Source organism: Fringilla coelebs (genome assembly GCF_963513975.1).
Source record: "Fringilla coelebs genome assembly, chromosome: 16".
NCBI lineage: Eukaryota > Metazoa > Chordata > Aves > Passeriformes > Fringillidae > Fringilla > Fringilla coelebs.
The window spans coordinates 7,008,808-7,035,464 of NC_140042.1; the positions used below are offsets into that span (position 1 = coordinate 7,008,808).

General features: G+C 44.1%; 2 protein-coding genes across 2 annotated transcripts; both read right to left on the reverse strand.

Annotated features, from left to right (window-relative positions):
* Positions 1–539: 539 nt before the first annotated feature.
* On the reverse strand, positions 540–12,929 carry DAGLB (diacylglycerol lipase beta). The gene is made up of 15 exons (XM_084216554.1): positions 12,785–12,929; positions 12,140–12,291; positions 9,784–9,958; positions 9,021–9,282; positions 8,811–8,936; positions 7,677–7,804; positions 6,652–6,778; positions 6,230–6,313; positions 5,720–5,797; positions 5,248–5,328; positions 5,037–5,164; positions 4,491–4,559; positions 4,333–4,405; positions 3,086–3,339; positions 540–1,611 (listed from the first exon to the last, which is right to left on the reverse strand). The coding sequence occupies exons 1-15, from the start codon at positions 12,877–12,879 to the stop codon at positions 1,419–1,421; spliced, it is 2,025 nt and encodes a 674-aa protein (XP_084072680.1). The 5' UTR covers positions 12,880–12,929; the 3' UTR covers positions 540–1,418.
* Positions 12,930–13,305: 376 nt separating this feature from the next.
* KDELR2 (KDEL endoplasmic reticulum protein retention receptor 2) lies at positions 13,306–25,838 on the reverse strand. The gene is made up of 5 exons (XM_084216552.1): positions 25,653–25,838; positions 19,068–19,168; positions 16,513–16,671; positions 15,190–15,442; positions 13,306–14,507 (listed from the first exon to the last, which is right to left on the reverse strand). Exons 1-5 carry the CDS (start codon positions 25,741–25,743, stop codon positions 14,473–14,475), a joined length of 639 nt encoding a protein of 212 aa, XP_084072678.1. The 5' UTR covers positions 25,744–25,838; the 3' UTR covers positions 13,306–14,472.
* Positions 25,839–26,657: the final 819 nt, after the last annotated feature.

Sequence of the window (26,657 nt, forward strand, 5' to 3'; positions counted from 1 at the left end):
TGTCTCATTCCTGTGCCACTCTGAGCACACATTCTTGTTCCATGCCAGGAGCCCTGTGTGCACGTGTCTCATCAGGGCCAGTGTGCAAAGCCCAGGCTGGCAGTGGTCCCCTGAGAACCCAAACTAAACACAGCACTTGGCAACAGCTCTGCAGAGGCCTTGCCTCTCAGTGCAGTTGTTACAGCTCCTGCTGCTGCTTGTGCAGTGGCCTAAAGCTGCTGGCAGCGGGGGGCAGGTTCTCTGTTCCACTCCCCTCTATGCAAACAGAAATCCTTTTCCTCTGAACCGGTCACACTTTGTGCTCAAATGGCCCAGATTTCAGGCTTTTATTTCAAGCCCTGCTCTGTGTGTTGCCTACCCTCCAGAGCGGCTGCACCCAAGGCTGGGGCCCTGGAACCCCACAGGCCCCAAAAGCAGCACAGTCCCTCCTGGTGCTGCTCTGACAGCCAGCAATGGTACCTGTCATTGCATAGGAGCCAAAGTTTTATTTCATTTTGTCTCCATATCAACTATCACAGCAGGAACATCCACACAGTTAATTCTCAACCACATCATATTTTACTTACATCAATTTATTTTAAATAAATGCTGCTGAGCCTTAAAAAGGAAAAAAATTAAAACAGTTACACACTAGAAACAAGGAATCCACTTTTTAAAAATCATTACAACTGGTTACAGGTTCTTGGCAGAATCAGAGTGGTGCTCAGTAGCTGGAGCTAGAGCAGGTGACCAACATGATGCCAGGGCCTGAATGTTACGTTTTTTTCCTTCTCATTTAGTAGTTTTAGTTTAAAATCAATAAAAGCAGTGATGTAGATCAACACATACAAAAAACAGATTAAAGAATATTGCACATGTATATCCAAGCAGCATTTAACCACAACAAGCCCTCCCCTGCAACCCTGGGATCCCAGCACAATCTGTAAGAAAAAATAGTGCAATCACTGAGCCTGCCCAGCCCCAGCCCTGCCTGGGCCGGGCTCACTCACCCTGCAGCCCTGAGCTGCAGCCCCTGGGCTCTGCCAGGGCCCAGGCAGCCAGGGAGGGACGTGGGAGCAGAAGTGCAGCTGCAGGTGGTGGATGAGGTCTGGCAAGGCTCTGCTCTGCCACGTGGCCACACGGTTCTCACACACATTCACTTTGGTCAAGCGTTCAGCTGCTGTGCCAGCGCACACAGGCTCGGCTGGAGCTCCTCATCCTGATCCCTTCCGGAAAAGCCCAGCCTTCAGCACAGAGCCACAATCTGTGCTTTCACCAGCACAACATTCCCCGAGTGCTGCAGAGGCAAGGGCACTAAGACCCTTGTTCATTGTATGCAATGTGAGAAAAGTACTGAAATCCACTTAAGCATGAAAGTGGAATGTGTCCTGAATACCTGAAACCTGCAAAAAAGCCCCCAGGTCGTCCTCGAGCTGTGGTTATACCGCACTGGGGTTGTACTCTCGTGTTTGACAAGACAGACACGATCCATGTTCCTGAGACAAACTGTTCAGAGCTTTGAGCACAACATCTGGCATGTGGTCTGTGATCATCTTGGGACTTATTAAAATGCTGCTGAAGACAGTTTCGTTTGACCATCTTGCCGTGTATTTAATATCTGAAGAACACAACCTAGGGAAAAAACACACCACAAATACAATGGCCCTGTCAGAACTGGAACAGGCAACCTGGAGGCTCTGGACATGGAACCCTCTCATAGCAGCAGGTGGGATCCCAGAGAGTTGCAGGTCTGCCCTTCAGCAAACAGCTGGAATTGCTGCCATGAAGTGTCCCTGAGGGCAGAACTGCACCACATTACACTGGGCTTGAACAGGGAAAGAAGCCATCATAGATTCTAATAATTCTGCTCCCAAAAACACAGACTAGAGCCTAAAAGAGGAGGGGGAGGGCTTTGAACACTGCACATTAATGTGGTTAATGTCAAATTTAACACACATATATTAGGGAATAAATCATGGTGGTATCAATAGGATACCAGGCAATACATTTAATGCTGCACACAGGATGCCCCAGTCTGTAAAATTAAATCCCAAATACATGATGGGGGCTCTGGTGTGCTAGGCCTACTTAGGAAAACTCCCCTTATTAACTCCTGTGCTATGGAGTAAAAGAAATAAAAAGAAAAGAAATTAGCTCAATAAAGCAGAAGAGCAGCCATTGGGAAAACCTGCCCAGGTCAGAGGTGTTCAAGTATCTAACTTGTAAAACCAGTATTAAAATTGTTAGAAATTAAAGATATGAAGCTTAAACAAAACATTGATCTACTGAATGGGAGGAAAAAAGTGAATTTCTTCTCCAATCCTGTTTTCTCCCTCTTTGTAAGGGGCAATTTCTCTTTTCTTCTGTAAGATAGTCTTGTGCAAGTTAAAAATGCTCTGATATCTGTTTCAGAACATGAGAGGCTATCAGGGCCTGCCTGACTTATGGGCTGTTTCAGGTTGCTTTGTCTAAAAAAAACCAACATCAACAAAAAACCCACAAAAAAAGCCCTGAACACAACACTGCCCCAACAAAGCCACAATCCTCACCCTTCCAGCAGTTTCAGCTTTCTGGTGTCTTTATCTCAGCTTCCTGCATCCACAGAAAAGCATCAAGTGACACGAAAAACTACAGAGTATGTGGGCACACACTGGGTACTGGGGCAGCTGCAGCTCTGCAGCCTGGCTGGAGAAGCACTACAGCCAGTATTGCACCTCCTTCTGATCACCAACACTCAGGGGACTGCACAGTAATGAGGAATTGTTACCACTCCACCTCTACCAGGACACTGCAGTTCTGCAGATCAGTCTTGGGCAGAAACTGCCACCTGGCAAAGCTGAACTTGCCAAGTTTGGGTTTAAAGTCCTCACTTCAGCAGCTGCAATAAACAGGCAGGATAAGGCATAAAGAGAACAGTGTCCAGGGCTTGAAGTGAAACAGACAGAGGCTGGGAGACACAGAATAGAAACTGAAAACTGGATAATGTGCAATAACCAAAACTGGGTACTGGATATGCACAGAGCTGGAAACATGCACTTTGAAAGAGACAAGGAGCTGTAAGTGGACTTCAGGGAGACAGGAGAGTGGTGTTCATCATTCCACTTACCTTCTAGAGCTGCATTCTTCAACAACATGGATAATCTTTCCAGGCAGATACAGATGAGGATACTGAGGGGGTGAATTCAAGTGTGGCTCCTCCTCAAGGGCGTTGTACGAAGGCGACCGATGAACCATTAAACTCTCCTCGGCCAGGAGGGGCTGGGTCAGGGCATCCTGGTTCCTCCCGTCCAGCTCTGTTGGGAAGTCATCAGGGTCTCCTCCAAACACCTCATACCAACACCCCCGCAGCAAGATCTGGTACTGAAATCAGAGAGAAAGGTCCAGTTCAAGTTTGCCATCTCTTCAAGTTACTTTAGTTGTGTGCTTGCACACACTTCCTCTGAAAATACAATTAAAAGATTAAAAATTACCTTATGCACATGCTCCGCAACTTTTGTTTGACAATGATCTCCTTCCTGAATTTTCCCCACAATAACATTAATTTCAGCAGTATGGATGCTTAGCCTCCAGTAATACTACAGAAAACATTACCATCTTTACCAGCTGAATTACTCCACGTGGATTCTTGCTCTGCGGGTTTAACTTTTCTAGCACCTGTAACTTCGAACTGTCCATTATCTTATTCTGTATTTATGAGGTCACACAGACCCTCTGCTCATCCCTAGGACTACAGGGAAATGTTGGGGCATGGCAGGTTCAAATTCAGGTGTTCAAAAATGGCAGTTCTGAATCCTTAAGGCACACCTCTGTACCTCCAGTACCATCCTGCCTGACACCACCTCATCCAGCACATTCCAAACTGTTTCCCACCAGCAGTAAAAAGAGGTAAAGAATTAACACTGTAACAGAGAAATATTTGCTTTCCAAATGAATTCTGACAGTAACATATAAGTAAAATCAATAATTTACTCACCTACTGGTACTAGTTACTCCACTATTAAAGTAAGTAATCTTACTAACTTTTCATAATTTTAGCTGTTTGGTTTTTTTTCCCGTTTTTGTTTTTTAATAGTTTCCTTTTATCAGCAAAACTAGCAAACATAAGTTCAGGCCTTTCATGTTGTAAACCAGTGTATTGGGAGTCTTACTGAATCCTAATCTCCAACAACACAACTTTACAGGATAGGAGAGTAACACAAATGTCACTGAATTAAATGCAAACTATTTTGTTCTGAAACACAATCGTAACTCAGTTTTAAGATCAAAAATACACACCAGCAGTCACTGCATTAAATTTGGGGCTTAACCCAGGTAACAATTCCACAATTTTAACCAGGAACTGCATTTGGTTACCTTGGGCCTGTTGCAGTTTGCCACAATTCTCACTATTCTTCTCTTTAAATCCTCCATGTTGGGCATACTTAACCTGTTTAAATACACAGAACAAAGTAAAGCAAAGCCTCCTATCAAACACATCTCCAAATATCAATTTAAAAGCATTTTCATCTCACCTTGCAACAAGGTCTTTTCCAACAATGACTGAAATGATGAAGTGCTTAGTGTAATCTGCAAGTGATTTGCTTAAAAAAAAGAAAAAAAAAGAAAAAAAGCAGTTTAGATACGCTAAGGAGATAAGCACATTTTAGTTTGAGGATGATCATTACAATTCAGTTGAAATACAAGCAGTGGTAGCACCATTTGCAGTCAGTGCCTCAGTGGGTGTTCAGACCTTCTTGCTGAAGGTGACAAAGTAACTTCAGTGCTGACTCTAAGGGTGTGCGGATGTCCAACAGGCCAAGGCAGACAAGTCAGGTGAGTATTTTTCTGGAACAGTTATTTTAAACTTTATTTGTACTGCCTGACAGAATTCCCCAGAGGTGTTTCATTCTGTAACACTCGCCAAGAACTTGACTGTAACTCCAGATGGAGCAAATGAATTTGAGTGGAGAACATACAAACTCTTCCCACAGTCAGCCCACAGCTACCAGCTAACATACCTGGCAGCTGCCTTGACTTTTACAGCTTAGACACAGAACCAAGCAACAGAAGCCTCTCACCTTAAGAGCCCTCCTGGGGGAGAGAAGGCATAACACCTCAGCGTGGGGAAGGAGTTCCTGAGCATGATGGCCAAGATAGATGCTGTCCCACCACCCAAACTGTGACCAACTATCACAAGTTTATATTCCTGCAGATAGAAAGACAAACTTAGATGGACACAGAAAAAGCTGTGGGTAATTTTTAAATCAGATTATTTGGAAGGTAACTTACTGGGGCAATTGTGAAAGCCTGGTTTAAAATTCCATCATTTATGAGTTTTCGATAGATGTAATTTGCAGCCTGAGTTATTCCCTACAAGAGAGCAGTTCAGGTTAGAAGGGTGTCTCCAATCTGAGGTGTAGTTCAAATACAACACCATCACAGAAAAACAACTTTGTGCAAAGCTGGTCTTCTCTCTGACATCCTCCTGACAGAGGTCTGGTTATAACCAGGAGGTCTGTATGTATTGCACGTATGGGTTAAAAAGGTTTGGGGATATTTCATAAGGACATTAAGTCTGACAAGAGGATTATTACAAACTCTACCTTGCAGTGCCAGAGGCAGCATTTGATGCACGAAACACTGAAATAATGCATGCAATCCATCTGACAAGGAGAACATTCTTCTGTTTAGCTAAGGATCCCAGGTGTTTTTAGCTTGCTACTGCTGAGCTGACCTACAAAGAGCCACAGGCTGCACACACCTTATGCACAAACCCATTCTCCAGGACCTCCTCCAGTGTCAGGTCTTCACAGTCTGCTGACAGATCAGTGAGAATGTCCTGTGAACAAAGCCTTGGTAAGAGCTCCCTGCAGGGCTGTATGGCTCCTGGGTTGTGCTCTGCTGCTCACCCCTGTCACAGGGACATCACCAGCTGGCTGCCAGCTGTGTGAGCAGCACAACACAGCCCACCACACACCACCAACCCCAGCAAACACACAGCAAGCACAGCTCCAAGCCTGGCAACTACTTCCAACTGCAGACACCCCATTACGGATGCACTTCCACTCACAGTGACTTGGGATTACCCCTGCCTGTCCTCCCCTCTCTCTTCCAATAGCACAGGGAATATTACCCATCCAAGGGTAAACCTAGGAGACTCATACCTGTGAGTGAGTTATTTTAACATGTGCCAGCCTAATACAATTTCCTCTGGGTACTGGGAGTTCACTCATTTCTATAAAGCTAATTATTGATATCAGATGCACGATACCTCAAAAGACAAGGTTCCTCTCACAGCGACCACAATAGCTTCTTTTTTGTGATCCAAAGCAACAAAAAATGGAATCTCATAGATCTGGAGGAGAAAAATGTAATCAGTAAAGACACCAACATTTTGTAAGGGCAAGCATTTAAAAGGGCAAGCTCTTACTGAGCTCCATACTGTACTGTGGAAAGAAGCTGAATTGGTCTCTTCTTTGGTTAGTCTAAGTGCTTTTTTTCAGCACTGAGACAGATTTATAAAAATGGTTTTGTGGCTGTTCTGTTAGATTAGAAAAGAAATCCAACCTGAATGTTATCATTTGGTTTTGCATCTTACACTTCATAAATGCTGAAGGCAAACTAGACCCTTCAGCCCTTGCTTTCCCTGAATTCATCACTACAGCTTGCCCAAAGCCTGTCCAGACTGTTTACCTTGTTATGAAAGCTGATATGAATGAAGTCTCTGTACTGCAGTCCTGTTATTTTTAGGATGGATCCAAAGTGAAAGTTATGACGATCACCGCCCGTTATTTCAGAATCTGTTGGTCTATTTCTGCAACTAACAAACACAGAAGAGAAAAACTTTCATGTTCCCATTTGTTAGGTTTCCTTTCAAGGAATCAAACTCAGTTAAATCTGCAGAGGGCCTTCTGCCAGGAATCAAAAGTGCTTTCTTTTTGCAATAGCACCAGTTTACCCCTGCCTTGTTACAGGACCACTGGCAGAGCAAACAGTGCAGCAAGAAAAGAATTCTTAACATTACAAGCCACTGAGAGAAAATACAAACAAGGAAAAAGGAAAATCAAACAAAAATTTGAACACCAATCTGATCTCATGTTTTATCCACAGTATTATGTGATAAATTTTTTTCCCAAGTGATTTATATTTCAGTAAATCATATGGATATTTCATATCAGTAATTACAAAAATTCTTCTAGTCACAAATGCCAGTGGTCACATACAGTAATCCTATCTAGCAATATGCAAAATTACTTACTGACCATAAACATTTCTGAGTGAAGGGGTCAAAAGGAACAAAAAGGAGGCTGGAGGGACAGGGAACTTCTGCTAATTCCTTAGGACAGAGAAAACTACTGATACACTTTTGTTTCTACATGTAAATCTGTGCCCAAAAGAAACCTCTCAAAAGCCTCATTTTAAAAAATGTTTCATTTAATTTGAATTCTTCCTTTGTCATTTTTCTAAATTATTTTTTTTTATCTCAATCACAAACTTTTCCTGAGGAAAAAAACCCCAATCTGTTTGAGGGTGGAAAGGCACTGGAATTTTGTTTCTCTGAATTTCTGAAAGATAACTCCAGCAGTCAAGCTTATGTACACCCAAGAGTGATATAATTTAATGCAAAAAAAATACTGCTATTGTAACTATTTTATTTCTGCTAAGGCTTGTTAAATCGAAGGCAGCTGTGGATTTTTAAGCTCTGAGGTCAAACCTACCAGTCACCATTGAGCTTACAGAGTGCAGTATATGGGTTGGTGTACACGTAGTAGGGCCAGCCATAGGCAGCTGCAGCAAACAGCATGTAGTGAGCAGCATTCTCCAGCTCAACATCCAAATCATCAGTCTGGAGGCACACAGGCAAAGAAAAGGAAGCAGAGAAAGGGAGGAAGTTGTGTTAGGCAGCCTCAGAATAAAACTGAACACAGGCTAGTGAAAATCAAGACATTATGAAATACATACCACCCAAAAGGAAAACCTCAAGGTCTAAGAGGAACTAAAAATAGCCACTTGTATTTCAGGAAAAAGTCTGTGTTTATTTATGTAGCTACACAGCTCAAGGATCTTGAAAAGCTCTCACTGAATCAGTTTCTTCCAATGCTGACACATTGATAAGCTCAATGCTGAAAACAACATTCACTGCAAATATGCTACCTAAGGATATCCAAGGGAAGGCTGCAGAGTCTGCAGCAGAGCTCTCTGGTACAAACTTTCAAAGCACAGCCCCATCACACTGGCTGCATTCCAAAGGAACTTGACAGAGTTCCTTTTAAAGTAAAGGAACCAGGAACTCCAGAGTTCCTGGTTAAAGTAAAACTACTTACATCTATGAAACATAGGCTAAAAGGAGGGGAAAAATTTTACAAAGGCACTTTTTCACTGAAAATCAGCAAAAATCAGTTAGGAAACTAACCCGTCACCTGAAAGCATTTAAAAGATGCTATTTTTGTTTCTTACCTTATCTGGGTATTTGCAACAGAAAAACAGCCCACAATACATACTAGAAGATTACCTTCTCAGTAGTATGGAAACACTATCAAATATTCATTCTCTCACTGTTCCCTTTCTCTCCCAACTGTTCATAAATGATCAAATGTCCTAAATGGGTCCTTTTTTTGCATTTAATTCCCCATTTGAAGTTCTACTCATGCAAAAGCAGAAAAATGTTTTTGACCACAAACTTATTGTTCTCACTGCATTTATTAATAATGTACATTGTTATGAATTTTACTGCAGTGTTTAATTTTATTAAAAGAATAAACAAAACAAAGAAAACAAACCCTCTCCAGAAAGAAGTGCATTTCAATTTGACCCAGCACCATTTCCCAGAGGCTGCACCAGCCCCATCTTACCACGAGAGATGATGGAGAATGACACAGGACTTCTTCAGGCTCTTTGGGGCAATTTTCCATTTTATCTTGTTCTTGATGGAGCAGAATCAAACCAGCTGCTATGTCACTTGGCACCAGATCAGTGTCCTGCACAAAGACATGGAAGACTCTGTAAAACCATCCCACACCTCCATGCCCAACTGCAAACAGGAGCAAAGCTCTCCCTCTTACTGAGAAGTAGCTGCGGAAGAGCTCGGCGATGCTGGTGAAGGCCACCCGGTGGTCGTCGTCCTGCACGATGCAGCAGCACAGCAGCCTGATCCTCTTCTCCCACACCCTGGTGGCAGAGCTCTTCACGTTGTACAGCAGCTGCCCCGACTGGCTGCTCTCCAGGTTGCGGCTCATACCGTCGGGCAGGTAGAACGTCTTCTTCCCCCCGAGGGGGTCAAAGACAATGACAACTCCAATGACAGTAAAGACGATGATAATCCAGCTGCCAGACAGGAGGGAGTGGGATAACAGACTGTGAAACCAGACACTTCTGACAAGTGTGCAAGAAATCCCAACTACATTTCTTGGCAGAGCAAAACCGAAGCTGGGTATGGAATTCTGTATGGAGACCTCCTGCTGCTGTGCTGAGGCTGCAGCTCTTTGTGCTTGCAATACTCTGGGCACCAGAACGTGGCTGTTGGCTCAGTTCACACAGGGCACCAAACCTGGAACCACAGCCCAGAGCTTTGGAAGCAGCAGCACAGAGGAGCAGCAGTTCCATTTTTCACTGCCAGCAAAGTGATCAGGTTACTATACTCTTCATATTTACCCAGTTTTCTACACTCCCATTGCCCCTCTTACCCTTTCTGACCTTCACCTCCTTTCTTTCACTGCAGGACACACTTTCTCTCCCAAGGCAAGCAGCTTTTTTAGGGAAGGATACCAACTCATTTTCCCTTTCCCATGCACTATCAAGCTTAGATTTGTGAGGAGGCACCTTTACCTTGCAATAACTGTCCCAATGACACCATTTATCACAGTCTTCTCACACTGCACGCTGTTGTCTGACACCCACACAGCTCCTACAACAGCCCAGATGAATTCAGGGAAATAGAGAAGCAGGCGAGTATAAAGTATTTTGGGAAGTGATTTTCTTGGGCCTGGATTAGAAATTGTTCCTGAAATTAGAGAGAGAATTTAAAACAAAAACTGTTCACAAATGCACCTCAATCAAAACAAAAAAATGTACATAAAATCCTATCTGGAAATATGAACTTTCTGGGCTTCACAGAAAATAAGAAACTTAAGTGAAACTATCAAGTTCTTTCATGCTAATGGAAAGCTATCACTGAAGCTAAGAAAAATAACAGTGGATTTATAGCTGTGATTCTTAGAATCTACTCTCCTAAAACCCAAAACAACTCTAGCCAGAGACAGTTCTGCACTGAACTTGAAGCAGCAGCGCTGTGCCCCACACAAGCCAGAGCTGCATCCAGGAGTACTGGCTCCCCTACAGTTCCTGGGGCCTGCTTTTATTATTCTGTTTAGCTTTTAGCTGGTTAATATTTCGTTTTCAGATCCTATTCTGCTGGGCTACTATGCAGTTTTTTTACTGGACTTACAAAATTATAATAGGAGAACAAAAGCAAGACCATTACCAGGTCAAATACTTCTCAGGCTATTTTCTCTATTGTTAATTTACTAATAACCTCTTAGTTTCAGCACTCTAAGGCAATAAAAAAGGGAGTAACTTTTGGCCAGCTCATCCCCTTAAACCAGTCTGCTGATCCCAGGGTAATGGGTAGTGGGGTGTGAGCACTCAGGTGTAGACAAGTGATTTGTAAAGGCTGCAGAACAAAAACAACTTTGGAAACTGTTCCAAATACAAAGCTGTGGTTCACAGCCAGTGATAAAGCCCGTTTCAAAAGCCCTGGATCCAGAGGTTGCTTTTTCCCTTTCCCAGGTTGCAACCTGTCCTGCAGCAGTGTGGATGCTTACACAGACACAATCAGATGGAACTGTGCTTCTGCTAAACAACTTTTCCTTTCTCACACCACCCCCAGAGTGTGAGGGCTCCAGGCAGGTTCCCTGCTGGCATCACTGATCGTCAGGACAGCAAAAGGGCTGGTACAAGACCGAGCACACCCAAACCCACGCACTGCAGCCTCAGTCCAACACACCTCACCCTCTGTTTTCCTGGAAATTCAGCCTCAGAATTGCTCAATTTCTCAGTTACAAAGGCCTCGAAGCTGTACTTTCATACTGAACAAGGTTCTTTCATCACTGCTATTTACAGTTACATCCCTCACCTCTGCAGTTTTGGTTAGAGCCTGGTGCCAGCAACACCAAGGACATGGGTTTGACTGCCATATGGCCCATTCACTTAAGAGCTGGAATCAATGATGCTTGTGGGTCCCTTCCAACCCAGAATATTCTCTGAAAATTTGATATAAACATCACAGTCTGGCTGATCTTACTTCCCCTCCTCTGGAAACTCTAGGAAAACCAGTGGTCAGATTCAAGGCCAGGATTATCATGCACACCTGTGCTCTGTCATAGTTTCTCTTCATGCACTCTTAAAATTGCTTAAATGGAAAGAAGTATAAATACTTATTTACAGAAGCATAAATACTTATTTTCAGTGAGTCATGAGAACCAATATATTAAAAACTGTGGAGTCTCATCTGTTACTCCAGAGACCACACACATATTTCAAATTAATCTTCTTAACATAACTTCAATGATCAGGTGCCTTACCAGAAAAAAGCTTTCCTAGCAATTTTAATCCAAAATGAACCATTTCTACAAATAATTAGAAGTTGCACTGCAGTCCTTACTTCTGTTCAGCTATTCATTTCAAGTTGTGGTCCTGCTCTATTTAACAGTACTCAATGTCAGTTTTATTATGACATTTATACAATTAACTTTTCTGTGTGTTTTTCCCCAGGCAGCCCACTGCAGTCAAGGGACTTTCACAAGATATGACTAAACCTGCCTATGCAAGGCAGAACGAAGAGGATAATGATTCTAAATTATTCTGGACACACTTCCCTAAATTCCTGTCAGAGAGGTGGAGCAGTGTTACATCAGAGGTCACACATAGAGAGTTTTCAGGATGCTCTGATGCCAATGAACCATTAGCTGAACTAAGCTGTTGTATCTATTCATTATGTTAGATTCCAAACTAACAAAGGTAATACTATTAAAGCAAATATGTTAATGCTGTTGGAGTTTTTCAAGTCTGACAACCATTAAAACATTTCAAATTTTTGGTAGGTTTTATGTCAGCTCCAGATTAAAAACAGGTATCAATTACAATCCTACTAGATAAAGACAAAATATCATTATTAACTATTTACCTTGCATACTGACGTATACAAGAGCACATAACGCACATATTATGGAAGCCAGAAGAATGATGAGGCCGAGCAGGTAGCTGTGCAGCAATCCTCCCCCGGGACAGTTAAACTGCCCCTTGTGAACCGTGTAAAGGGCAAAAATCCCAATCCACCTGCCGGGAAGGGAGATAACACCAGTTACAGCAGGAAAGGAGAAGTGCCTGCTGCGAAGCGATCACCGGATCGATAGTGGTCGCCTCAATGAAAGCACTGCACAAAGATAAACAGCAAGGGACCTGTTACATAAGGGAAGTGACGGAATGAAACCACTACACGAACACTCAGAAGGAATGACAATCCCGCCGAGTGCACTCCGAACCACAGGCCCCCTGCCCGGTGCTATCACCGCCTCCCTCGGACCCCAGCGCGGCCGGCGGACACAAAGCAGTCACGGTGTTCATTACGAAACCAGCCGAGCGCTACTCGCGGATTAAGAGCAGCGGGTGAGGGCGGTCCGGAGCGCAGCGGCAGCGCGGGCACCGCACCGTGCACCTGTGCACCGACCCCGAGCTGTGCCAGGGACCGACAGCGCCCGGGCCGCGGGCACCGCTCGTCCCGCCGCTGAGGGGCCGGGCCGGCGGGCAGCGGCCCCGGGGCGCGCCTTACCACACCAGCCTGACGAACAGCTCGAAGGCTCCCGGGAGCACGAAGTCGTCGCTGCCGATGGCCCAGCGCCGGCCGAAGAGCACGAGCCCCGGCATCCTGCGGGTCCCGCCGCCGCCGCCGCCGCCGCTCCCTCAGGGCCCAGCCCCGCAAGCCCCCCCCGCCCTCAGGCCTCGCCACCCGCCGGGGCGGGCACGACCTCACGGTGCCGTGACGTCACGGTGCCTACTCCGCCCCGATAGGGCGGTACCGCGCACGCGCCTGGCGGGAGCCCCGCCCCGTCCCGGGGCGCGCGCGCGAGGCGGCGGCGCCCAGGGCGCGTGCGCGAAGCGGCGGCGCTCAGGGCGCGTGCGCAGTGCGACCCCCCAGTGGGCGGGGCAGACCCGCGGGGCGGCTCGGATCCGTGACGCCACTGCCCCGTGACGTCACACCGCCCCGGAACACAAGGCTCCAATTGGGCCGCTGAATGACGTCAGAGCGCGAGGCTGAAAAAAGGAAAAAACCTCGAAATGTTTTCACCATTTCATAAAGTGTTTATTGAGGATGGTAACACAGGATAAATCATGCAACAGCTCAGTAAAAAAAGGGAATCATTTAAAGGATGAAGAATGGTAACTGGTGCTGCTGATTCTGAAAAGTTTATTAAAAAAATATTAATTGTCCAAAAGTGACATCGAAAACCACTTGAAGCTGAACATGGAAGTTGCTTATAAAGTATTCATTAATAAGAAAATGTAGATATTGTTTAAAATGATCACCCACAGATTTCTGTAATCAACAACTTACACGTCTCCCTCTCCCACAGCTGTAATGGTGGAGCAGGGCTGGACATCCAAGATATTTAACCTTCTCTTCCTGAACAAACAACACAGTCACAAACATTTCCCACTAATTAACACAATCGCATCTCTTACCCCTCACAACCTGGGCTGCCAAGTGCTTTTATTTTTGGGATTACCTTCCCAGACATCATGGCAGAACAGAAAGAGCCCGTCCTTGTGGCCTCAAGTGATTTCCTCATTGCCCTCTCGCCATCAGTCTGTTTTAGAAGGGGAACAACTTCAAAATGTGACTGTTCCCCTTCTAGCACCAGCATATATTTTGAATAAGGAACTCCATGTCAGCAGATGGCACAAAGACTGGGCACCAGCACATCACATCAAACATCGGTGGTTTCAGATTTAGAGTTGACATATATTTGCCTTTTGGAAAAAAAATAAATATAGTGGAATGAAAACTGAATCAAAGGGAAAGAACAGATGACTACCATCCATCAAGGATGCACATATTTGTGCACTGAAAAAAAAAAAAAAGAAAAAAATCAGTCATTTCAAAGAAAATCTTGAAAATTAAAAAAACGTTTGCACTTGTTCCTGGTCATAAACAATCTCACAAAAATCTCACTTTTGGAACTATTCCAATTGAAACCATACACTGAATTTATTAATACAGTATAAGTTTCTTTATGTAAAAAATCTTTATACATAGTAATAAAAAAGATAAAGGCAAGATGCATCAAACAGAAATCTGCTGGTTGTTTTTCCTCCGTTCTTACAGAGCCGCTGATGACTACCTGCACTATAAAGAGCTGTGTTTCTGACTTTCTGTCTCAAGCATCTTCACCTTTGCTTGTGATAAGGATTGTTCTGTCCAAGCATCCAACAGGACAGATGCTGGTGATGTTTTGGCACTTACGCTGGCAAACTGAGCTTCTTTCCCTTGAGAACTGCAAGGAGGAGTGGGAAAGAAAACAGTCAGCAAAACAAAGTTGTGATGCAGGAGAAGCACACGCTGCTAAAATGTCACAGGGACCAAAACCTTCCACACCAAATGGTACCACTGCAGACAGTCCTCCTAGGCTGCCTCTCTTCAATACATACTGGTAAAACTAGAAGTAACAAATCTAACCTTGCCCTCTTGTGGCACCCTGGAGTTCCCACTTTTCATCCTCATAGGACATACTAGCTCCACACCACAGCCTCTTAAGAATTATGACTCAAATAACACAGCTTTGTGGTTACATGATGGAAACTTTCAACTCTTGGTGGTATTTAAACCACTGAGAAAGGTGTCTGTAAGCACGGGATCAACATGTAACAGTGTACATGGTCAGGGGAAGCAGGAGGATCATGCTTATCCATGGAAGGCAACAGGAATATATATTTAGCCATACTTAAGTTTTTCCAAAAGTTCATCAGACCATCTATATATTTATATTCTACCCATGCCCCCCAAAAATCCTCAGAAATGCCCCACACTAGCAGAAAGTATACTCAAAAAATGAAGGGTATTTCAGAACTAATTTCCACACAAAATTAACGAGCTCCTAATGCTGACGTAGCAGACCCCTATGAACCTGTTCACTGCTACATTCCACAACCTGAAGCTGAAGTTACTGTATTACTTACCTTTTGTAACATACAAATAGAAGAAGTCACAGTACAGAACGGTCTGGACCACACCAGCAACAACAGCTATGAGGTCAAAAAATCCCTCAAAGTAGTAGCGCCAAATCCAGTTGACTAAGTACAAGGCACGGTACAGACCCAAGAAGAAAAGATAGTGAGTAGTGATGGTCTCTGCTTCCCCAGTTTTGCTGATCATAAAAAGTTGAGGGAGAATAGCAACCGATTCAAGATAGATGGAGAAGGTCCACAGTATCTGAAAGGAGAAAACCACAGGTATATCCAGCTGTCTTACTGATAACAGCAGGACAGAAAATATTTGACTTGGCTTCACTTTCCACTCTCTAACAATGTTATGGATGGATGAATAACTATTCATAGAGGTCCAGTATTTTGGCAAATTTTCCCTGGTACAGGAAAAAGCAAGTGAAAGCTTCATAATCAACCAGAGGATGGGAGGAGGGAACTCTCCTGGCAGACTGCAGACTCTCCAAACCAGCTCTCTGCTGAGCTGGCACACAGAGCTTTACTTGTGAGGGAACTTGTGTGCATCCAGTTCACACTACCATGAAATGCAGCTTACAGAGTCCATGCTGAGAAAGCTGCAGGGAAGATGAAGCCCCTTTCCCTGCTTATTTTTTATCTATTTGTTTAAAGAATGAGTTGACACAGAACAAAATTTAAAATATGTCTCAAACTGTTGCAATTCAAATTCCCTAACTCCGTAATAAATTAATTCAACCCCAATATAAAAATGCAGCTCAGTCCATGTAAAAGAAGCATTTAAAGTTACTCTCAGTTTTGTAGGAAAAAATTACCTGTTTGAACTCTCTATGTTTACATTTTAATATAATTTTTCTGCAATTAAACACATAGCTGCATTTTAAATATAATGCAATTCTTTTTTATAGTCTAGACCATTTGCAATTCTATAGAATTTAAGTAGTAGTATAATAAGTAGTAGTATAATTCCTTTTGTTTTCACCAGGTGGCACCAACTATTCACAAACTGCATTCCTAGGGATTTCTTTAACAAACAGAACAAAAGGAATTCTGAATTAATACAGTCATCAGAGTGTACTGGGAAAAACACAGTTTTCTGCTTAAAAAAACCCAAACTATGCTGATAAAAGTGCTGGTCTCCTGAGGTGCTTTAAATTTGCACAGACATCTGCACCACACAGATTCACTGAGGAAAGGATTAGCCTGAACCTACTAAACACAGACACCCTTCAACCATTCACTTGTCAGGCTAAAAATGCTCACCCTCACGTTCTAAATATTTTACCAAAAAAAGATATCATCTCATGCCCACAATCAACTCACCTCCAGTGGAGAGAAGTCATGATTGACAAGGAAAGAGAGCCCACCAACAGGAACTATCAGGAACTCCACTCGGAAGGTGTCATGGTTTCCATCGTAGGTGGCCTTGAACTTCATGTAGATCAGGTACACGGTGGCGTACGAGCAAGCGATGTAGATAAGCTGAGGGCAAGGAAAGAAACAACCCCAAAACAATCCACAGAGGTTCCAGGATTAAATCACACTCCCTGAATAAGCACTAAGATGAGTAAGAGTGGTCTTTTTTGAGTCTTTGCATTGTTTACGTGGTTTTGCAGGCTGTGGGTGGTGCTTGACTTTTGTCAGCAGAGTAGTAATTCAAAATGAGCCATTCTGGGCCCTACTGGTTTTGTTGCTTTAAAGGCATCACATGCCCATGTTTGAAGTGACTGCCCAAAGGTGAAGACCCTTTCCAAAACTGAGGAAGTGACTGGGGAAGGAATACATGTTCTGCAACTGTAGGGGAAGCACTGGCTCCAAACATTTAGTTTAAAAATGTGCAGGTGCATGCACACAGTAATAATGGAAGGGTCCTTTCTACATTCAGAAAGCCCAGCATGGTTTAACTCATGTGGCAATTAAAAAAATATTCAATAAGCCCCATTCAGAAAACCATTTAACATATCACCAGTTAGCTGATTTGCTTTGGACCTTTAAACATCTCTAAAATCTGAAGAGTGGCAACTGGACACTGTTCTGCACCAACCAAGAGGCCCCAAAACCTATGAGACTGAGAGCAGCAATGAACCAGAGTTCAATCTGAGCTGATGTCTAACCATTTTGAAGGGTTATGGCACAGTAGACTTTATAGCTATTCCCTGTGGAATAAGCAAAAAGCTTCATTTTACAGGTGAGAAAACAGAACTAGAGAGAATCTAAGTCTTTCTAAAGGTCAATCTGCCATCATCAGGACAGAGATCATTGTCCTGGAGTCAACACAGTACAGCAGACTAGACAAATATTTTAGCTTCTGCCACTTTCAGCACAAAGATTAAATGTCCCTAACCATTTATCACATTAAAAAAGGGTTCTTTGCAACACAGAAGTAACAGATTAAAAACCCCACTGTTTGCAGATGCTATTAATCACTAAATGCTCTGCTCACAGACAAAATCCTACAAATACTGTATTAAGGAGCTCAGAATCCAAAGGCTCTGCTACATGAGAAACCCAGCTGAGTGGAGATAAAGAACCACAGGACAGGATACAGGGAACCTTTACTATGGGTGTAAACAAATCACAGCAAGTATGCTCATAGAAGACACTAAAAGTGTGAATGAATCCAAATTTCTTACATTACAAACTTCATCTCAAGAATCTCAACTCTCAGACTTCTCAGCTAAAGTTCTCTTCAGTTCTCAACTGTTCTCAACAACTGTGTAGCATTATATCCTCCTACATATAAATAAATATAACACAAAATTGTGTTGGGACACTCAAACAGCTTCATCTTGACACTACAATAATGGGCTGAAAAGACAATTATATCCATCAGTCTTTCTAAGCAGTAACCTTTGAAACTGTAATTGAGGCTACCACTTTGAAAGGTAATATTTCCACATTGCTTCCTTTTCTGGTTAGGAGGGCTGCAGAACAAAGATGTGCTCATGGCCCTGAATCACAACCAATAAATAAATAAATGGCAAAAAACCCCTACCTTCTCCTTTAGTGCACCTAATGGTAACTTCCAATCAGAAATTACATATGGAAAAAGCTTCTGTTTCAAGAATATTTTATTTAATCCACAGCTCTTCATCTATATTGTTAATATTAAAACTTAAGCATACCCATTTCACTTGTGGGAAAACGAGTGTGAGTTTAAGACGCAAAATTTTACTTTACAGTGTTATTTCCCCAATTTATCCATCCATTTTGTGGTATTGATTATTTTAGTCTTTCCTCTTGGCAAAGTTATACTACCCTCTAAATTAAAGCTCAAAAGCATCAGGAAAATCCAAAAATAAAGGAATTGGATTAAAAAAAACATAAACATACTGCCCCCTCCCAGACCACTGCTTTATTTTCTTGTACTTGGCACCAGAAATTGCAAGAATGAGTAAGTAAAAAACTCAAATTCAGGCTCAGTGGCATTCAGTGGGCAAGTGACAGGGGTATAACTCACATTCCTTAAAGCTTACTCATGTCAACTTTTCATCAGCCTCTGACCAGACAGTAGCTGCAATTCTGGCAGTGCACTCTGAATACTAATTTACCTTGTAGTGAATAAAAGGAGATTTACTTGAGCTTTAATGTCTCAAATGAGAAATACAGTTTATTTGAACTGTTTTTCCAAAAGCTTGTACTTTTAATAACCAAAATGTCATTTGTTCTAAATGTCACAGTCTTGATATAAACAGTTTTTTAAAATTGCATGTAGAGTGCAGAAAAGAAGTAGGATTTTGAGTCTATCTTCCACATTCTTTATCCAAAGCCCATCAAGAGCTTTGGTGCAACGGGCCATTAAAAATGGCTTTTATTAATGGCATTATGCACTCTGTATGCAACCTCACTAGCTTTTCTAACTCTTCAGCATACTCTACCTTCATAGATGTGTTATACAATGAAATGAATGAAGTGAAGAGGTCCAGGTAACGGGTAGTGAAGACCAGTGCAAACAGAAGCTGGCTTTTCCCAGAAATACCTGAAGTGATAAAGGAAAAAATTAATCATTCAGAAAGTGATGAAGTGCTTTGAAACATTTGATGACCAGGATGAGAAAGGATATATCCTTTATTTTTAAGCAGGTTGATCACAATATTAGGACAAAATCCAAGTTCCCAAGCTGTACAAACAGAATTCTAAACCCATATAGCTCAGTAGTATGAACATGAGTTAGTCTGTACTGGAAGAAGTGCTGGCACTACACAAGGTTTAGAAGTTACTCACAGCAGGTAGCCTCATCTCCAAAAATATCACCTGCAAGCTATCTGTTCTGTTTTATCACTGGGCAAGGCTGCATTAGCTTTCAGTTCTCAGAGTGCTGTCACATGCCTCAGTACAATCTTTAGATGCTGAATAGCTGGAAAGGTACAAGGGCAATACAGAACAGACCCAGTGACAAGCAGAAGGTAAGATGGCACCAATAATGGGATTTTAGAGGAATACATAGATTTAAAAACATAACGCAATTCAATTCACAGACTCAACTGGCCACATGGTGAGAAAAATATCAAACAATCAACCCACATGTTATTATGTACTAAAACAAAATTTTAAAAAGGAGGAGAAGTGAGATAAAATGTTAGACATCTACACTGCATCTTCAAAGCAACTTTCGATTCTAGGTCAAAGCCCCAATGTCAAAATGTTTGTTTGTACTTAACTTCAGGCACTAGAGCACAGTTAGAAGCATAAAAGCTTTGCACAGTCAGTCACTAAAAGCTTCTGAAAGCTGAGGTGAAGCATCACTCCATAATACTGATGTGGTGGTGTGTCACAGCAGGGGGACAAAACAACCTACTCTGTACCTCTATCTTGTTATTCCAATTATTCTTGTTTTCAGTCATCCAGGGCGAAAATAATTGAATCTGTTCAGCTAAGCATGCAAGTCTTCTTCAAAAAACAAGAGGGAAAAATACTCTGTAGGAGAGGCTGAAAATCCTTGTCCCTTTATACAGAGATATTTCTAGAAAGGCTTTTATTAACAGCACCATAAAGCAATTAGGAGAAGGCAATCTGCTATGGCTATTGAAGTCCCTTCTCACTCCAGCTTAAGGAACATGGAATAAACTGCTCCAGAGCAAGGAATTTAACCTATGAAGTACAAGAATGGCTGAAAAAGTAACAATTAAAAAGGGGTGTGTTTGCAGATTTCATATGTGAAATGTCTGCAAGGTGAGCCTGATGGGCCACCTACAGAACAGCCCAAGTACAGCACAGGGAACATAAACCATCTCAAAACCTGCAGGCTGTAGAGCTGTAAAACACAAGCTGCAAGTATCACACACAAAACACACCACCCCACTTCCCCCCCCACCAAAAAAAACCAAAACCAAAACAAACCCCCACAAATAAACTACCTCCCAAAGTTTAGGGAAAAAAAATACATTTGACATTTCTTGAACTACAACCACATTGCACAGACAACTGAAGCAGCGCTCTGGGCTCATTCCAGGTGTGCTTGTGGGCATCATAATTTGCCAATAAAACATCCCAGCAAGCAAAGCTGTCCTAAGATATCCACCTGGACAGATTACAGAACAGCATGATACTACAGAGTATAATTAGGCCAAATTATTTAGCATGCTATTTTCTTTTAGCAAATAACTGGGAACAGAAAAAAAAAAAAAAAAACAAAAACCAACCAGCATATAAGGGACATTACTTATTGATAACAGCTATAAATTTGGATCTGGATATACTGCCATAAATACATATAATACACTTGACAAATTCTTCTAAGCCATTGCCAATCTTACCTCCTCAACCCCAAAGCCGTAACTTTTATTAAGGCTTTCAATACTCTCACTGATTTTTGAATCTTTGGAATAGCTGTAAAATCCTGAAACCCACCCTAGACCGAAGATTAAACTCATTTTCAAGTAAAGTAGGCTAGACTAGACCAGGCAAGGTTTAAATTGTAAACCAAAGGCCTATGAAGGGATGGGAGAAACATCTAAACTAGAAACAAAAACAGGGCAAGGGAACAGGTAAACACAACAGTTGTACCACTTTGAGCATTTTAAGACTTTAGGAAATGTATCAATGTTGTGTCACAGCACTGACCCAGCTCACCGCTGCCAGCTGCAAAGCACGGAGGCTACAATGATGCTACTCTCATCCTTCTCCCTTTCCTTTTACTCCCACAAACGTTACTTAGTTCCTGCACTAAATAAAAATGGTTTTATTTCTTCTTCCAAAGCTCTGGGCTCAAATTTGGAAGAGCCAAACCTCTCTGTTTTGTTTCATCCTCACACATGGAAAAACTCCTTCAACTTCAGCACTCCAGCTTGGCTGAAAGCCATAGCATGAAACTTTAATTCAGGTGATTTTCACAGCCAGGCAGGAGGGCAGAGCTGAAATTGTAGTACTTTCTTATCATCTTCATTTTGCTGTGGTGAGTCAGGTAAGGAATAACAGGCAAGAGCAGAGGCACTGAGCTGTGCAGTGTGTACAGCACTTACCAACTATGAACTGCACATCACAGCCATAAAACCTACAAACAAAAATTCTTCTTAGGAAGGTCAGTCCATACTTTGCCATGGAAACTTCACAGACTTTTAAAAATAAAATAGTTCAGTTCTGTACCTAGTCCACATCGCCCACAGAACCACAACTCCTTTGGTTCTGCTAATAAGTACCAGCACTGACTCCTGTGCTTCCAATTTAAAAACCCAACCTAATTTTAAAGACAAATTTTCCAACTGACAAAGAGAACACTTTCCTTCAAAGAGAGAGAAAAAAATTCAAAGCTACCTAAAGCAGCAGTTTTTGTGAAAATACAGACAAATTAGCAGCAGCCTATGGCAAAGTACTGTCAGAAGTCTTCATCTTAGCATATTATCTGGTCCACAATAGACACATAAAATTGAGATAAAGCTACATTACCTAGCAAAAGTACTACACATTTACTATCTATACTACTTTTTTAGAGTATACAGCACATAATTGGACAGCACTGCAACCGCAGGTCACCTTTAACACTTGATAAATGGCACAGAGAAAGGCGAATCAATTTTCAGGCAGTAATTTGCACTGCAAACAACCTAATTTGACTTGAAATGGGTAAGAAAATACAGTCTGAACAGGACAATGTTTGAAAGCACTGGATTCCTCAAGTCTCATGAATTTCCTAATTATGACATGATGTCGATAATGCAGTTACCTATTACATTCTCCATGGCTCTTCCTAATGATTTTTGAACTGTTATTTTGAGTGGCAAACATTTTTCCAAATTCTAAATTTGGAAACTCAAATAACCAGACATGCAAAAAATTGTTTCCCTGCCAGCTCTAAAATTCTGAAGTCAAGATTTGATTTGCTTTCCCCTTATCTTTTCAAACCATTGACTAAATAAGGGAAAAAAAAATCAGTTCTCAAACACAGACTGCTTCAAAGTGCAGATGAGCCTAGCCTTACCTATCTTCTTCAATTAGAGGAGTCACTTCTTAAGAAAGAAAATGGGGACTATGAGTCTTCAAAAAGCAGCAGGTTGCAACAGAGGTGCACAGGCTGTCTCCCTCATTTCCAGCTGCTTTTACAGGCCTCTGAGTTCTCCTGGAACAAAGGCCTCAGATACACACAGATGTAACCAGAAGAGAGGAGTCGGCACCATGTGGTTTGCCAGCTCTCCATGGATCACAGCCTGCAGTTCAGCCAGCAGTTAGAAGCCCTTCTTTATTTTCAAAGCCTGCTTCAAAAGTGCATGGTTAAAGTAGCAGCTGGTTTGCCTGTGTTTCCTTAGTCACCAATAACCACGAGGTATAAGTTTATTTAATTTATTAATGGTTCTAATAACCATACAACGTAAAGAAATGGCAGAAAGCCCTCTAGTAAGTGTCTCTCTGTAGCTGCTTAACTGGTAACTACTTAGGGGTTATTGTCATGCATGACTTTACAAACATATGCAAATGTATATTTACAACAGTTTCATCAATAGAAACCTCAAGTGGCAACAATGAACCACTAGGAGGAACAGAATAGAGCCCGAAAAAAAATTTTTTTGCTTGTGGTCCTTTGAGGTATTCATGTTCTTCTCATTCTAGACAAACTTGTTAGGCCTCAAACACCAATCTCACAGCAGCAACACAAATCTGGGTTTACTCCTCAGGACTTAGGCACAACTAGAAGACACCAAAGAAACAACCCTGACAAACACATTTATGCTTTTTTTAATTTTCCTCAGGAAAATGAATTAAGCAAATATTTTTACTAAAAGAGCTCATGCATGTGTGTTTTTGTCCAGGGAAAGGGGAGAGTTGCATCACCTATGTGATACAGGCCTGTTTTTCCTTTTCTGTCTTGGAGAAAGCTGTACCAATGATTGGTGTGAGGCTGCTTTCTTATGAATAAACCCCTATTAGTAGAGATTCTCAATCACAATTGGCTTAAGGAAAGCAACATCAGACTACTTTTTAAGCAGAAAGATGGGCCCAAGTCACATCGTACTATACTGTGTAAATAACCTCACATCCAAAGGTCACTTAAGAATCTCTTGGCTCAAACCCTATCTGAATTTCAGCCTTGCAATAGAATTTCACTTGTCTTCCTTCAGATATAAAATGACATTCAGCTTTTAGATCATTAACCCTCCTGCTGTTTGTAATCTCAACTGCATTTCTCAAACACAGGACAAAGCTCTACTAAAGAGCTGGAGGAGGCAAGGCCCTCTCCTGCCAGATCCAGGCAGGATTCCTGTGATGCACTAGAGCCTGAGCCAGTAAGTTCATCAGGAAGGTGCTCTTGTGCTCCATGACCTCAGGAACAATAGTTCTGCACTACCACTGCATGTGGGCAATGGAGTCACCTGCTTGACCTCTTTTGTACAGTTCAGAACAGTTTTTACTTTAAGTCTGTTTAAAGCCAAAGCTATTAGTGTACTTTTTAAAAAACAAAACTATTCATTCACTCTTTTTTTTTGTGCTACCAAGTGATTAGCTGGTGATTTGACATGACAACATACAGAGCCTGTACTTCCTCCTACCTGTAGTGTAAATCTCTTTCATTTCCCCATTCTCAGTTATTTCAGGTTACAACTTTAACTAATTCTTCATGCTTTTAACTGAAAACTCTACAAATACATCTGTTCAACAGCGCTAACCCGGTATTTGAATAGTATCATCAAAACATGGCAAACTGATTTCAAGAACAATCGCGTCACTAAAGAAGGAGAAGCTCACTGGAGGGAAGGCAAAGTCAAGCTCACAGTCAAACTCCCCTGCACAACAAAAGCGATCCACGTAACACACACCACAAGGAAATGCCCATTTTGAATGACAACAGCTCCCAGTTTTCTGAAAGAAATCAGCTACGCTGCAGTTATGGGAACTGCCTGCAATTCCCTGCAACCACCACACCGTAGACCGAAGGGAGAGAGCGAACCACGGCACAAGGAATTGGAGCACGCCCGTTCCGAACGGGGGGGAAGCGGCAGCGGGGGGCGGCGGAGCGGGGTTCGGCCGGGACCCGGCGCGGCTCCCGCTGCCACGTCACACAGGCCCGCGGCTCCCGCCGGGAATCTCCCTCCTACCGCTACCTACTGCGGGCTAAGGGCCGACAGCAAACCCGCCACCAGCCCTACCAGCGGCATGAAATACTGCTCAATTCCTGCACAAAAGCGAAGGAGAGGGGGAGCGTGAGGCCGCCGCGGAGGGAAGGGGAGAGCGGGGAAACTTCAGAGGTGGCGAACCGCGAGTCAGCGGCGGCCGGCGCTGCACCAAACCGCGCACACGGGCGGCCCGGGGGCCGGGCGCGGCCAGGGCAAGCGAGGGAAGGGACGGAGGGACGGAGGGATGAAGTGAGGGCGGCTGCTCGCCCCGCGGGGGACGAGCTGCTCCCCACCGCCCGCCCTCCAAACCGGCCTCCCCATTCATTCGCCTGCCGCCGGGCAGTTACGTAAGGAAGGAGCGACCCTCCCGGACACAGCCGGAGCGGCGGTGCACAGGGATTAAAGTACAAATAATGGCAACCACAACACCTTTCAGGGAAACGCAGCTCCCGCCGGCGCACCCCCACCCCGGAGCGGGGATGCGCCTCCTCCATCCCCCTCTCCCGGCTGCTCACTCGCTCCGCCAGCGCTGCATTTGGAGGGGGCCGAGTCGCGGGGAGGTCAGAAGGAGGGCAGAGCCCCCTCCCCTGCGCGAACGGGAGCGACCGTCCCTTTTCACCTGCCCGGGCCGAGTTCTGCCCGCCCGCCCCGGGGGCCCTCGGGGGCGCCCCAGCGGGGTCAATGCCCTCCCCGCCTTTCCCCGCTTCACCAGGGCCGCCTCCCGGGCCAGTGAGACAGGCGGGACCCCCCCGCCGCCCCGGCTCGCTGGGCTCTCTCCCCGGGGCGCGGCCCTTCGGGGGCGATCGCAGCACCCCGCGGCGAGTTCGGGGCTATGCCGCCCGGCCTCGGCGGGGCTCCCGCGGGGCTCTGCGGCCCGGAGCCACCCGGCCGGTCCCGCCCCGCGGCCTCCGCACGCACCCGCGCAGGAGCGGCTCTTCCAGATCTTGAGCAGCAGGATGATGATGGCCGCCAGGTGGGACAGGTCCCCGGTGAGGCGGAAGATGTTCATGGCGGCGGCAGAGGCGGCGGCGCAGCCGGAGCCGGGGAGCGAAGATGGCGCAAGCTCAGCGGGCACCGAGCGACGTGGCCCGGGGACGTGGCCAGGCAGCCCCGCGCCGGTGCACGCCGGGAAGCGGGGGGAGCGCCCGCCCCGCCCCGCGCCGCCCTCACGGCGGGGCCGCCCCGGCAGCCGCGGGCCCGGGCGCGGAGGGGAGCGGCTGCGGGACACAGCCCTTGGGGCGGCCGAGAAGCTGATCTGTATATAAATAGAAATATATATATATATACACACAATAGGGAATATAATATATGTTATATTATATGTACATTTTATTATGTTTTGGAGGCCAACAGTGTGAAAATCTACATCAGCTACTAGAGGGAGTCCAGTGGAGGTCATAAAGGTGATGAGTGTCTCTCTTAAGAGAGACTGTGAGGGCTGGGCCTTGTTAGTCTGGAGCAGAGAAGACTGAGGGGGGATCTTCTCAATACATATAAATACCTTAAAGGTGGGTGCCAAGAGGGTGACAGAATCTGGAGTCACAGAATGGTTTGGGTGAGAAGGGTACTGGGCAGGGATGCCACTCACTGGACCAGGGTACTCGGGACCCCATCCAGCCTGGCCTGGAACTCTTCCAGGGATGGAGCAGCCACAGCTTCTCTGGGCAATCTGTGCCAGGATGGTGCCAGACGCCTTTCCATGGTGCCCAGTGACAGGACAAGGAACAATGGCCATTAACTGAAACACAAGAAGTTAGACCTCAACACAATGAAGAATTTTTTTACGTTGAGGGCTGCAGAACACTGGCACAGGACTGGGCAGTCAGGGATTCTCCCTCCTTGGAGACATTCCAAACCCATCTGGACACATTCCTGTGTCACTGCTCCAGGTGACCCTGCCTTGGCAGGAGGGTTGGACTGGGT

Excerpts from the sequence above, each read along its gene's own strand:
- DAGLB (XM_084216554.1), bottom strand. The coding sequence starts at position 12,879 with ATGCCGGGGCTCGTGCTCTTCGGCCGGCGCTGGGCCATCGGCAGCGAC. Across the intron at positions 9,959-12,139 it reads TGTATACGTCAGTATGCAAG|GAACAATTTCTAATCCAGGC; the intron begins GTAAATAGTTAA and ends CTCTAATTTCAG. Across the intron at positions 8,937-9,020 it reads TCTTCCGCAGCTACTTCTCA|GACACTGATCTGGTGCCAAG; the intron begins GTAAGAGGGAGA and ends GTCTTTGTGCAG.
- KDELR2 (XM_084216552.1), bottom strand. The coding sequence starts at position 25,743 with ATGAACATCTTCCGCCTCACCGGGGACCTGTCCCACCTGGCGGCCATC. Across the intron at positions 15,443-16,512 it reads ATGACTTCTCTCCACTGGAG|ATACTGTGGACCTTCTCCAT; the intron begins GTGAGTTGATTG and ends TTCTCCTTTCAG. Across the intron at positions 14,508-15,189 it reads CTATTTGTATGTTACAAAAG|TTCTCAAGGGAAAGAAGCTC; the intron begins GTAAGTAATACA and ends TCCTCCTTGCAG.